This window comes from Bombina bombina, chromosome 6, assembly GCF_027579735.1.
Source record: "Bombina bombina isolate aBomBom1 chromosome 6, aBomBom1.pri, whole genome shotgun sequence".
Classification (NCBI taxonomy): domain Eukaryota; kingdom Metazoa; phylum Chordata; class Amphibia; order Anura; family Bombinatoridae; genus Bombina; species Bombina bombina.
The window spans coordinates 255,138,307-255,153,085 of NC_069504.1; the positions used below are offsets into that span (position 1 = coordinate 255,138,307).

The 14,779-nt window shown below is 36.5% G+C and overlaps 1 protein-coding gene across 1 annotated transcript in view; it reads left to right on the forward strand.

Annotated features, from left to right (window-relative positions):
- TSPAN8 (tetraspanin 8) overlaps positions 1-14,556 on the forward strand; it is a 203,838-nt gene extending 189,282 nt beyond the window's left edge. Inside the window, exons 8-10 of the mRNA XM_053719791.1 lie at positions 2,610-2,738; positions 11,998-12,081; positions 14,360-14,556. Coding sequence (XP_053575766.1) covers positions 2,610-2,738; positions 11,998-12,081; positions 14,360-14,413 — 267 coding nt within the window. The 3' untranslated portion in view covers positions 14,414-14,556. The remainder of the gene's footprint in view (positions 1-2,609; positions 2,739-11,997; positions 12,082-14,359) is intronic.
- Positions 14,557-14,779: the final 223 nt, after the last annotated feature.

Sequence of the window (14,779 nt, forward strand, 5' to 3'; positions counted from 1 at the left end):
AGCGGGAGCTGAAGAGGTCCATGATCTTGATGAAGTCTTCTATCAATGGCATCTTCAATCTTCTTTCTTCCGGATACATCTTGCAGACCTCCGACGCGGAACATCCTCTTCTCCCGACGCCTACTAGCCGAATGGCAGTTCCTTTAAGGGACGTCATCCAAGATGGCGTCCCTCGAATTCCGATTGGCTGATAGGATTCTATCAGCCAATCGGAATTAAGGTAGGAATAATAGAATGCGAGCTCAATCTGATTGGCTGATTGGATCAGCCAATCGGATTGAACTTGATTCTGATTGGCTGATTCCATCAGCCAATCAGAATATTCCTACCTTAATTCCGATTGGCTGATAGAATCCTATCAGCCAATCGGAATTCGAGGGACGCCATCTTGGATGACGTCCCTTAAAGGAACCATCATTCGGCTAGTAGGCGTCGGGAGAAGAGGATGTTCCGCGTCGGAGGTCTGCAAGATGGATCCGGAAGAAAGAAGATAGAAGATGTCGTTGATAGAAGACTTCATCCGGATCATGGACCTCTTCAGCTCCCGCTTGGATGAAGACTTCATCCGGATCATGGACCTCTTCAGCTCCCGCTTGGATGAAGACTTCAGCCGGATCATGGACCTCTTCAGCCCCCCGCTTGGGCTTGGATCAGGACATCGGAGGAGCTCTTCAGGACGGATCGGTGAACCTGGTATGGTGAAGATAAGGTAGGAAGATCTTCAGGGGCTTAGTGTTAGGTTTATTTAAGGGGGGTTTGGGTTAGATTAGGGGTATGTGGGTGGTGGGTTGTAATGTTGGGGGGGGTATTGTATTTTTTTTTTTTACAGGCAAAAGAGCTGAACTTCTTGGGGCATGCCCCGCAAAGGGCCCTGTTCAGGGCTGGTAAGGTAAAAGAGCTTTGAACTTTAGTAATTTAGAATAGGGTAGAGCATTTTTTATTTTGGGGGTCTTTGTTATTTTATTAGGGGGCTTAGAGTAGGTGTAATTAGTTTAAAATTGTTGTAATATTTTTCTTATGTTTGTAAATATTTTTTTATTTTTTGTAACTTAGTTCTTTTTTATCTTTTGTACTTTAGCTAGTTTATTTAATTGTATTTATTTGTAGGAATTGTATTTAATTAATTTATTGATAGTGTAGTCTTAGGTTAATTGTAGGTAATTGTAGGTAGTTTATTTAATTAATTTAATGATAGTATAGTGTTAGGTTTAATTGTAACTTAGGTTAGGATTTATTTTACAGGTAATTTTGTAATTATTTTAACTAGGCAGCTATTAAATTGTTCTTAACTATTTAATAGCTATTGTACCTGGTTAAAATAATTACAAAGTTGCCTGTCAAATAAATATTAATCCTAAAATAGCTATAATATAATTATAATTTATATTGTAGCTATATTAGGATTTATTTTACAGGTAAGTATTTATCTTTAAATAGGAATAATTTATTTAATAAGAGATAATTAATTTCGTTAGATGTAAATTATATTTAACTTAGGGGGGTGTTAGTGTTAGGGTTAAACTTAGCTTTAGGGGTTAATACATTTATTAGAATAGCGGTGAGCTCCAGTCGGCAGATTAGGGGTTAATAATTGAAGTTAGGTGTCGGCGATGTTAGGGAGGGCAGATTAGGGGTTAATACTATTTATTATAGGGTTAGTGAGGCGGATTAGGGGTTAATAACTTTATTATAGTAGCGCTCAGGTCCGCTCGGCAGATTAGGGGTTAATAAGTGTAGGCAGGTGGAGACGACGTTGTGGGGGGCAGATAAGGGGTTAATAAATATAATATAGGGGTCGGCGATGTTAGGGCAGCAGATTAGGGGTACATAGGTATAATGTAAGTAGCGGCAGTTTACGGAGCGGCAGATTAGGGGTTAATAATAATATGCAGGGGTCAGCGATAGCGGGGGCGGCAGATTAGGGTTAATAAGTGTAAGGTTAGGGGTGTTTAGACTCAGGGTACATGTTAGAGTGTTAGGTGCAGACGTAGGAAGTGTTTCCGCATAGCAAACAATGGGGCTGCGTTAGGAGCTGAACGCGGCTTTTTTGCAGGTGTTAGGTTTTTTTTCAGCTCAAACAGCCCCATTGTTTCCTATGGGGGAATCGTGCACAAGCACGTTTTTGAGGCTGGCCGCTTGCGTAAGCAACTCTGGTATCGAGAGTTGAAGCTGCGTTAAATATGCTCTACGCTCCTTTTTTGGAGCCTAACGCAGCCTTTTTGTGGACTTTCAATACCAGAGTTATTTTTATGGTGCGGCCAGAAAAAAGCCGGCGTTAGCTACGCGGGTCCTTACCGACAAAACTCCAAATCTAGGCCATAGTTTTTATATTCAGCTAATGGAAGACAACAGAAAGTTTATTAATTAGGTTTTTATGTCCCTTTAAGAATGAGATGTATATAACAGGTGAATTACTGCTGCTTTTTAAAGGAACAAATGAATATGTGAAATACTGCAATGACTGTTTATCAATGTCTGCCCAACAGTTTCATTAAAGTTTTCCCTATTGTAGAACTGTTTCAAAATGAATCACTACATTGTGGATCCTTTTAAAATTGTTTAACATCTAGAAACAAAGTATTTTATTAATGTTCTGTTTGTTTTTTTAGAGCAAATGCTGTGGCATTGTAGATGGATACTCTGACTGGAGTGGTTCAATTCCAAAGTCCTGCATTTGTACTGCGTCCACTGAATCACATCCTTGTGTTACTTATCAAGGAAAACTTTATTATAAACAGGTATTTTCAGCATTACAACATATTAGTATTATTTTTTATAATCAATCTGACATGTTAAACAGTTCATATACAAATGCTATCTAAAGTCTGCACTTTACAAGTCAATTGTAATATTGAAAACAGAGGAAAAGAGACGTACAGAGAGAAGAGAGAATCAAGAGAGATAGAGAGAGCTAGTTTGAGAGAGAGAGAGAGAGAGAGAGAGAGATTGGGGGAGAGAGAGAGGAGAGAGGGAGAGAGGAGAGAGATTGGGGGAGAGAGAGAGAAAGAGATTGGGGGAGAGAGAGAGAGGAGAGAGGGAGAGAGAGAGAGATTGGGGGAGAGAGAGAGAGGAGAGAGGGAGAGAGAGAGAGGAGAGAGGGAGAGAGAGAGAGGAGAGAGGGTGACACAGGAGAAAGTGAAAAGGCTAAAAAAATATTTATTGTCATTGTTTTAAATAGGGATGTGCATTTGTCTATTTCAATAGCAAAGAATGCCGAACATGGAGGCTGCCAGTTCTTCTTGAGAAAGTGCAACACAATACAATCTGTGCAAATCTACTTTATGGATAATGATTATGTCCCTATTTAAAAAAAAACAACTAGGGATGAACTATGGGCTAGATTACAAGTGGCCTGCTATTTAGCAATTTTGCTTGAGCGTAAACTTCGCTAGAAGTACACTTTTTTTTGGGCGTCGGGTAGAGTGTGTATTACAAGTTTAAAGTAAAAGGTTTGCACATGAGCAAAACCCGATGAGCTCTAACCAAAGTACTTCGGATATCACGACCACTTTAACTTATTCCCCCCCATTGACTTCAATGGAGAGCGTAGATGATAAATAGCATAGACGATAAAACCTAACACTTATTGCTCATGCACTAAACCAACATAAGTTATGAATATTTAACATTCTTCCCATACAAAACAATGTTATTTTTATTGTAAATATATATTCCTATATATATCTGTATACACCTCTACCTGTGTAGCTATTCCTATATATATATATATATATATATATATATATATATATATATATATATATATATGTATATATACATCTATTTTACATTAACATTAAAAGATAATTAAATAATAAAATTTATTTTCTCACATATTTTTCACACTTTTATGTCTAATGCAGTGTCGGTTAGCACACATGAAGAATTAGAAATCTTAAAGCATGTTCTTGAAATACTAAATATAAAATATTAAAGTATAAAACAAAAAATGAAGAGAGGTGAAAATACTGCTATACAAATTCCTTTACTCTTCATGGTGCAGTCCTCAACAATAATAGAATATAACTAAAAAAATGTATCAATTTATCACCTTATAATACCAGATTGTGCATTATACTTATCTGATTATTTTACTTGTGCTCTAGTTCAGATATCTTGAAAATCTGACCTGTTAGTGTGCCATGTTGACTGGAATTAAGAAACACTGCCCTAAAAGGACAAAAAGCTAATTCTTTAACCTAAAAATGTTGCATATCAAATAGCTGGATTAAGCAATTTGCTGCATTTTGAAAAAATAGATTACAGATTCAGCATTTTGGCCTCTCTGGGGAGCATGGTACAAAGCACAATTTTAACACAAAAATGAGAGTTGCTTTGTGTCCATTTAAGCCCTCAATCAAAATCTTCAAATAAGTTCCTAATTTAAAGTGCACAACTACTATTATTCACAAAGTAAAACAAATATTATAGAATCCTCTTCATTTGAAAACAAACACTCAACATTGTAATTCAAAAGGGCATTGTGTTGCTGATAGGGACATTGAAAACTAAGGCCTAGAATACAAGGGCAGCATAAAAATGATTGCACTATGGTACACTAACGTCCTTAGAGCACAAGCCATAGTGCTCCCATTTTTACTTCCATTTTACAAGTGGAAAGTAAGGGGTCGATTTATCAAAGGCTTTTGCCAGCCTTTGACCCTTTACGGCAGCCGGTTCTCACACAAGAACCTGCATGCCATATTTAACAATCAGCAGTCATCAGACCACGGCTTTGCTAACCTCTTTGCCACCTCTTCTTTGGTGAAATTCAATCTCCCCGGTCTTTTCCGACCTTGGAGATTGACAGCTCCTGCCCGCGTGTGATTGGCTGTGCGAGGGCAGGGGGCGGGATTGCATGCGAACGCAAAATAGCACTCATGTGCAATGTTGAATTCCTCCAGGAGAATTCAGACCGCTATAGGCGAGCTGTGGCGGACAGGGGCGTGTATATGCGCCCTTGTCCATCTCAGCTTAATAAATCGCCCCCTAAATTATGAAAACCTCCAACATGCTAACATCTGGAGGATGGATAGCGTGGCAGCGCTAAATCTCTCAACTTATAGGGGCCGATTTAACAAGTGCCAACTGGCCCTTAATCGCCCTGTTTCCGCGTGAGCCTTCAGGCTCGCCAGAAACAGCAGTTAAGAAGCAGCAGTCTTAAGCGCTCCTTAACTTGTCCGTCGCCTCTGAGGTGGCGGACAGTGATCAACCCGATCGGATACGATTGGGTTGATTGACACCCCCTGCTACGAATCTGCAGGGGATGGGATTGCACAAGCAGTTCACCAGAACTGCTTGTGCAATGTTAAATGACGACAGCGTATGCTGTCGGCATTTAGCAATGTCGGGCGGACAAGATTCACTACAGCGAATCATGTCCACCCGCAATTTGATAATTTGGTCCCATAGAGTTCTATGGGGCACATTTGAGCACTAAGCTGAAAATGCACTAAATAAAAAGAAGACATAGTGAAGTTCTTCACAAAGTCTGAAACTATATTTTAAATTTATAATATATCTCTATATTTAGATAGATAGATAGATAGATAGATAGATAGATAAACAGATAGATATATAGACAGAGAGAGATATAGGGCGATAAATGTGTTTTTATTAATAAAAGTGTTCTAATAGTCATTTAAAGGGATTTGATACATGACAAGGGCCCCTAGTTATCAAGCCATCAACCTCAAATACACTGGAATTCCGCAGCGTATTTTTGGCGAGGCTGATTCGCCTTAGTTATCAAGCCCTAGATACCGGCAAAAGTAGAATTTAGTGACGTAAGCTTTGATCCGCTGGACTCAATCTGACACAAATCGATGCTTACGTCACTACAGATGTTCCGCACACAAGTGCGGCACTATCTGACTACTTTTGCTAGTTATCAAAAAACTAGCAGGTACGCTCGGCACTTTTCCGGCCCAGCGTACCTGGTTTTCAAACCGCCGCCCTGGAGGCAGGGGATCCCATAGGAATCAATGGGAGTCTGACCATAGCGAAAGTTCATGTTCGCTGCTGCCAGACATCCCATTGATTCCTATGGGAGATGTCTGCACCTAACACCCTAACATGTACCCCGAGTCTAAACACCCCTAATCTGACCCCCCTACACCGCCGCAACTAAATAAAGTATTTACCCCCTAAACCGCCGCTCCCGGGGCCCACTGCAAGCTATACTAAATATGTTAACACCTAAACCGCCGCTCCCGGTCCCCGCCGCAACGATAATATATGTATTAACCCCTAAACCTCCACTCCCAGACCCTGCCGCCACCTACATGATACCTATTAACCCCTATCCTGCCCCCCCTCTACCGTCGCCACCAATAATAAAGTTATTAACCCCTATCCTGCCGATCCCGGACCTCGCCGCAACTAAATAAAAAGTTTAACCCCTAAACCGCTGCTCCTGGACCCCGCCGCAACCTATATTAAACTTATTAACCCCTAATCTGCCCCCCCCACACCGTCGCCACCTATAATAAGTTTATTAACCCCTATCCTGCCCCCCCTACACCGCCGCCACTGTAATAAAATTATTAACCCCTAAACCTAAGTCTAACACTAACCCTAACACCCCCCTAACTTAAATATTAATTAAATAAATCTAAATAATATTTCTCGTATTAACTAAATTAATCCTATTTAAAACTAAATACTTACCTTTAAAATAAACCGTAATATAGCTACAATATAAATAATAATTATACTGTAGCTATCTTAGGATTTATTTTTATTTTACAGGCAAATTTCAATTTATTTTAACTAGGTACAATAGCTATTAAATAGTTATTAACTATTTAATAGCTACCTAGCTAAAATAAAGAGAAATTTACCTGTAAAATAATAATGTATAATAAAATAAGTTACAAATACACATAACACTACACTATACTTAAATAAATTAATCCTATTTAAAACTAAATACTTACCTGTAAAATAAACCCTAAGATAGCTACAATATAATTAATAATTATACTGTAGCTATCTTAGGATTTATTTTTATTTTACAGGCAAATTTCAATTTATTTTAACTAGGTACAATAGCTATTAAATAGTTATTAACTATTTAATAGCTACCTAGCTAAAATAAAGAGAAATTTACCTGTAAAATAATAATGTATACTAAAATAAGTTACAAATACACATAACACTACACTATACTTAAATAAATTAATCCTATTTAAAACTAAATACTTACCTGTAAAATAAACCCTAAGATAGCTACAATATAATTAATAATTATACTGTAGCTATCTTAGGATTTATTTTTATTTTACAGGCAAATTTCAATTTCTTTTAACTAGGTACAATAGCTATTAAATAGTTATTAACTATTTAATAGCTACCTAGCTAAAATAAAGAGAAATTTACCTGTAAAATAATAATGTATAATAAAATAAGTTACAAATACACATAACACTACACTATACTTAAATAAATTAATCCTATTTAAAACTAAATACTTACCTGTAAAATAAACCCTAAGATAGTTACAATATAATTAATAATTATACTGTAGCTATCTTAGGATTTATTTTTATTTTACAGGCAAATTTCAATTTAATTTAACTAGGTACAATAGCTATTAAATAGTTATTAACTATTTAATAGCTACCTAGCTAAAATAAAGAGAAATTTACCTGTAAAATAATAATGTATACTAAAATAAGTTACAAATACACATAACACTACACTATACTTAAATAAATTAATCCTATTTAAAACTAAATACTTACCTGTAAAATAAACCCTAAGATAGCTACAATATAATTAATAATTACATTGTAGCTATTTTAGGAATTATATTTATTTTACAGGTAACTTTGTATTTATTTTAGCTAGTTAGAATAGTTATTAAATAGTTATTAACTATTTAATAACTACCTAGCTAAAAGAAATACAAAATTACCTGTAAAATAAATCCTAACCTAAGTTACAATTAAACCTAACACTACACTATCATTAAATTAATTAAATAAATTAGTTACAAATAACTACAATTAAATTAAATTAAATAAACTAACTAAAGTACAAAAAATAAAAAAAGCTAAGTTACAAAAAATAAAAAAAATAAGTTACAAACATTTAAAAAATATTACAACAATTTTAAGCTATTTACACCTAATCTAAGCCCCCTAATAAAATATCAAAGCCCCCCAAAATAAAAAAATGCCCTACCCTATTCTAAATTAAAAAGTTACCAGCTCTTTTACCTTACCAGCCCTTAAAAGGGCCTTTTGCGGGGCATGCCCCAAAGAAAACAGCTCTTTTGCCTGAAAAATAAAAATACAACCCCCCAACATTAAAACCCACCACCCACATACCCCTAATCTAACCCAAACCCCCCTTAAATAAACCTAACACTACCCCCTGAAGATCATCCTACCTTGAGCCGTCTTCAGCCAGCCGACCACCGATGGAACCGAAGAGGAGATCCGGAGTGGCAGAAGTCATCATCCAAGGGGCGCTGAAGAAGTCTTCCATCCGATTGAAGTCATCATCCAGGCGGCGCTGAAGAGGTCTTCCATCCAATAGAAGTCTTCATCCAGGCGGCGTCTTCAATCTTCATCCATCCGGAGCGGAGCGGAGCCATCTTCAGACGAGCCGATGTGGAGCCATCCTCTTCTTCCCGACGACTAACGACAAATGAAGGTTCCTTTAAGGGACGTCATCCAAGATGGCGTCCCTTCAATTCCGATTGGCTGATAGGATTCTATCAGCCAATCGGAATTAAGGTAGGAAAAATCTGATTGGCTGATGCTATCAGCCAATCAGATTGAAGTTCAATCCGATTGGCTGATCCAATCAGCCAATCAGATTGAGCTTGCATTCTATTGGCTGATCAGAACAGCCAATAGAATGCAAGCTCAATCTGATTGGCTGATTGGATCAGCCAATCGGATTGAACTTCAATCTGATTGGCTGATTCAATCAGCCAATCAAATTTTTCCTACCTTAATTCCGATTGGCTGATAGAATCCTATCAGCCAATCGGAATTGAAGGGATGCCATCTTGGATAACGTCCCTTAAAGGAATATCCATTCGTCTTTAGTCGTCGGGAAGAAGAGGATGGCTCTGCGTCGGCTCGTCTGAAGATGGCTCTGCTCCGCTCCGGATGGATGAAGATTGAAGACACCGCCTGGATAAAGACTTCTATCGGATGGAAGACCTCTTCAGCGCCACCTGGATGATGACTTCATCGGATGGAAGACTTCTTCAGCTCCGCCTGGATGATGACTTCTGCCACTCCGGATCTCCTCTTCGGTTCCATCGGTGGTCGGCTGGCTGAAGAAGACTCAAGGTAGGATGATCTTCAGGGGGGGTAGTGTTAGGTTTATTTAAGGGGGGTTTGGGTTAGATTAGGGGTATGTGGGTGGTGGGTTTTAATGTGGGGGGGGTTGTATTTTTATTTTACAGGCAAAAGAAAGGTAAAAGAGCTAGTAACTTTTTAATTTAGAATAGGGTAGGGCATTTTTTTTATTTTGGGGGCTTTGTTATTTTAGTAGGGGGCTTAGATTAGGTGTAAGTAGCTTAAAATTGTTGTAATATTTTTTAAATGTTTGTAACTTATTTTTTTTATTTTTTGTAACTTAGCTTTTTTTATTTTTTGTACTTTAGTTAGTTTATTTAATTTAATTGTAGTTATTTGTAACTAATTTATTTAATTAATTTAATGATAGAGTAGTGTTAGGTTTAATTGTAACTTAGGTTAGGATTTATTTTACAGGTAATTTTGTATTTCTTTTAGCTAGGTAGTTATTAAATAGTTAATAACTATTTAATAACTATTCTAACTAGCTAAAATAAATACAAAGTTACCTGTAAAATAAATATAAATCCTAAAATAGCTACAATGTAATTATTAATTATATTGTAGCTATCTTAGGGTTTATTTTACAGGTAAGTATTTAGTTTTAAATAGGATTAATTTATTTAAGTATAGTGTAGTGTTAGGTGTAATTGTAACTTAGGTTAGTTTTTATTTTACAGGTAAATTTCTCTTTATTTTAGCTAGGTAGCTATTAAATAGTTAATAACTATTTAATAGCTATTGTACCTAGTTAAAATAAATTGAAATTTGCCTGTAAAATAAAAATAAATCCTAAGATAGCTACAATATAATTATTATTTATATTGTAGCTATATTAGGGTTTATTTTAAAGGTAAGTATTTAGTTTTAAATAGGATTAATTTAGTTAATACGAGAAATATTATTTAGATTTATTTAATTAATATTTAAGTTAGGGTGGTGTTAGGGTTAGTGTTAGACTTAGGTTTAGGGGTTAATAAATTTATTACAGTGGCGGCGGTGTAGGGGGAGGGCAGGATTGGGGTTAATAAATTTATTATAGGTGGCGACGGTGTAAGGGGGCAGGATAGGGGTTAATACGTTTAATATAGGTGGCAGCGGGGTCCGGGAGCGGCGGTTTAGGGGTTAAACAATTTATTTAGTTGCGGCGAGGTCCGGGATCCGCAGGATAGGGGTTAATAAATTTATTATAGGTTGCGGCGGTATAGGGGGGGCAGGATAGGGGTTACTAGGTATAATGTAGGTGTTGGCGGTGTCCGGGAGCAGCGGTTTAGGGGTTAATAACTTTATTTAGTTGCGGGGGGCTCTGGGGGCGCCGGTATAGGGGGCAGAACAGTGTAGTTAGTGTGGGTGCTTAGTGACAGGCTAGCAATAAAGCTGTCAAAAAGCCGAAGAGCAGCGAGATCGGATGAGTGATAACTCTCACAATCCGCTGCTCATCACCCCGTACTTGGTGCACGGCTTTTTGACAGCTTTTTTGATAACTTAGGCGAAATTTTGAAGGTCCGCGGCGGTGATTGTAGGCGAGCTTAGGCGGGCGTACAGGTAAAGTAGACGGCTTGATAACTACCCCCCAAGGTGCTAAACTGGTAATGCCTGAAAGGTGTGTTTATATGTGCATGTATCTGTATGTTTAGTTACATATGTATATACTTTTATTTTAGCCCTAACACTTTTCTTCAGGTCTCCAAGGTTACTACTTTTTTCATTGACCATTTTTCATTAACCCTTGACTTGTAATATTAGATTTTACATTATTCTTAGCATAGGTTTGTGTTATCAATGTAGCTCCACCTAGGTTTCACTGCAGGTATTTTATGAAGAGTTTCTGCACATGTACAAACTCATCAGCAGTGGAATGCAGTGAAATCTAGATTTCAACATGGCAGCACCCATGACTAGAGGGAGGCAGGAAAAACCTCAATACTGTGCCTTTAAATTGTTCATGTCATTATTATTATTATTATTCTTTATTTATAAAGCGCCAACAGATTCCGCAGCGCTGTTCATAGGTAACAAAGATAAAAGGACAGTACAATATGAGACACCAGACAAAATTTAACAAACAAATACAGGAGGAATTGGGAGCCCTGTTCCCGTGGGAGGGTGAGAAACAGGAGGTGGGGATTGCAAAGGTGGGAATGATGTTAGTGTGAAGTTAGATGAGGGCAACTATTAGGCAAGTGGAATTCATTAGCTACTGATTTGGTTATAGGCTTCCCTGAACAAGAAGGTCTTTAGGGAGCGTTTAAAGGAGGAGAGGTTGGGGGAAAGTCTGACAGCACGAGGAAGTGCGTTCCAGAGGAGCCGCACGAGAGAAGTCCTGTAGTCTAGCATGAGAGGAGGTGATGGTAAAAGAGGCAAGGAGTAGATCGTTGTTGGATCTTAGGGGACGGGCTGGAGTATATTTGTTGATGAGTGAGGACAGGTATGGGGGGGCTGCATTGGTTAAGGCTTTGTAGGTCAAAGTGAGAATTTTGAATTTAATTCTACTGTGAATGGGGAGCCAGTGAAGGGACTCACAGAGGGGTGCAGCAGATACAGAGCATATTATCTTATTTATTCTGTCAGTGTCTCTGAATATTCTTCATATAAATTAAAAAATCTACTTTTATTTGTCTAATGTGCATTTCAAAACACATCCAGACTATTTACCTCATTGTATTTCTTTATACAGTCATGTGCAACTGCAATAAGCGACCTCATGAAAAAGAACCTAATAATTATTATTGGAGTAGCGTTTGGGCTTGCATTGATAGAGGTAATGTAAAATCTTCAGTTATTTTCTATTGTAATATCCGAAATAAAAAAATATATAACTAATGTATATGTTTCACGTGGACTCTGTATCACACATAACAGTGGTCAACTTGCACCATACTGTAGTTTATATTTTCTCTGATAAAACACTTTCTCCTAATTTTTTTATTACAACTTGACAATTCCTTTTGTGTTCACTCAATAACAGCATCTCTATAAAAGTATGGATCTGTATTTGTCTAACACTGCCCATGTACACATTTTTTTTTTTTTTTTTTTTTTAATCTGTTGCAAAAAATTAAAAAATTCTATTCAGTGAGAGTTTAAATGATTTGCAATATTGAAATGACTACTTTGCGCTTTAAGGATCCACAGTATGTGATCTTTTTGAATCCCGTTATTGTAGATCGTAGATGTTGCAAACACTTTCTTCTGGCAGATATTAATTTCTCATATTGTTCTTCTTGATTGTAGGATATAATCTAGTAAAGCCAAAAGACACCTTCTGCTTTTCATAGTATTATCCATATAAATAAGCCTTCCAACACAGAAGTTCACAATACCATCATGCACTTCTTCAGGTTGCTTTATTGTTCATTAGCATACATCGCTCTACTCCTGGAACACAAGACCTCAAGTGAATAGATGTCACTTATTAATATTACATAGTGTACAAGCTCAGTTGCACAATATACAGAGGGCTCAATTCAAATGCGTATAATGTAATATCTAAATCTGTATGGACATTGCATTTGTTTATTTTATTCTTATATCACAACCTTAACAACCAAACATGTTTTTGTGTGGTTATCAGTAGATTGTTCATGGCTAAGGGGTTTTAACAACCAATACAAGTTGAAATTCTGATCACTCAAAACCAAGCTGGTAAAGTCATCCAAAGTTCTAATGTCAATATCAGCTGAACATTTCAGAAACGATTGTGATCGACCCCTATGTGTTTAAAGGGACAGTCTACACTTAAATTGTTATTGTTTAAAAAGATAGATAAGGCCTTTACTATCCATTCCCCAGCTTTGCTCAACCAGCATTGTTAGATTAATACATTTTAAAACATTTAAACCTCTAAATTTCTGCCCGTTTTAAAGGCTCTATTGACAGCCTCTTAATCACATCCTTTTGTATTTGCTTTTCACTATAGGAGACTGCTAGTTCATGTGGGCCATATAGATAGCAATGTGTTCATGCCCGGGAGTTATTTAAGAGTTAGCAAAACACAGCTAAAATGCAAGTCAATAGATAATAAATAAAAAGTTATGTTATCAGGGGGCTGTCAGAAGATGCTTAGAAACAAGGTAAAAAGTACATTAATATAACTGTGTTGTTATGCAAAACTGGGGAATGGGCAATAAAGGGATTATTACTCTCCCTTTAACCCCCACAAGCCATGATTAAAGGGAAAGTTTACTAAAAAATGTTCTCCCCTTTAATTTGTTCCCAATGATCCACTTTACTTTCTGGAGTGTATTAAATTGTTTACAAGTAGCTCGTTTACCCTTATATTGGCATTTGAAATAGTAGATTTAGCCAGTGGTATCCACACCAATTCTGAAAGTTTGTGGCCGCAGGTCCAAGCTATAGATGAGCGGTGTAAACATAGCCAGCAGAAGAAATTACACACCCAGTGGGATATAGCAGAGATAATGTAATAAAATGTTGATTTTCTATTGTTCTCTCCAAGTATTGGTGATTGGTTTATGGACAGATATAAGATAAAGAAGAAGGTATATGTACACAATCTGATACAGTAATGAGATCTGATTATACCTACAAGCTCAACCCATTTTATTAGGCTGTGGCTTCAAAACACAAAATCAGAGCATTAATATACACAAATAAACCTTAAAAAGCTAGTTTTCATACATTTTTACTCTGCAGTTGGTAAAAAAAAGCAATTGGAAACACATTAAGGGAAAAACTATTTTAAAGTACACTGTCCCTTTAACATCAGTCCATGTTTTGTTAGTGTTTAGCAGAAACATCTCTGCTTTATTTCTAGTAAGTTACATTTGCACTTGGGTCATATCTGATCTGGAGACACTATCTCAAATCCACCTGTTTGAATGGATTATGTTTCAGCATAACAGGGATCCACCTACGTGTAAAAATCTTATTATGTCAGCTTGTACATTCTCATTATAATTTCCTCTTCTGTGTGCTTTTATTCAATGGACTCATTTAAGAAATACCATTTCATCTATTGGTACTTTATATCTGTAGGATATTAAAATTGTTAATACTTATCTTTGTTTGATTTCCAGCTCGTTGGCTTAGGATTTTCAATGACATTATACTGCCAGATAAAGAAGAAATGAAAACATACAGATATTACATACAGTATCCCCAGAGAAACCTCATGCCATCATTTATGTATATGCAGCAAAAAAGAAAGTTGATTCATTTATGTATGCCATAAAACATTACAGAAAAAGTTTTAATAAAGTTATCTTTGTACAGCCTTGGTTTGCTATTAATATATATGTGTGTTGTTAATAAATATCAGATTGAATGATTCCTGACAACAATAATACTTTGCTAAAATAATTGCATATATATTTCTCACTTTAGATTTCTATGTACCATTTATTTTTTTATTTTATAATAAATGAGAAGTTTGTAAACAGTTACAGTCCAATGTTACTTTTACAACATTCTGAAAGGGATACTAAACCCAAATTTTT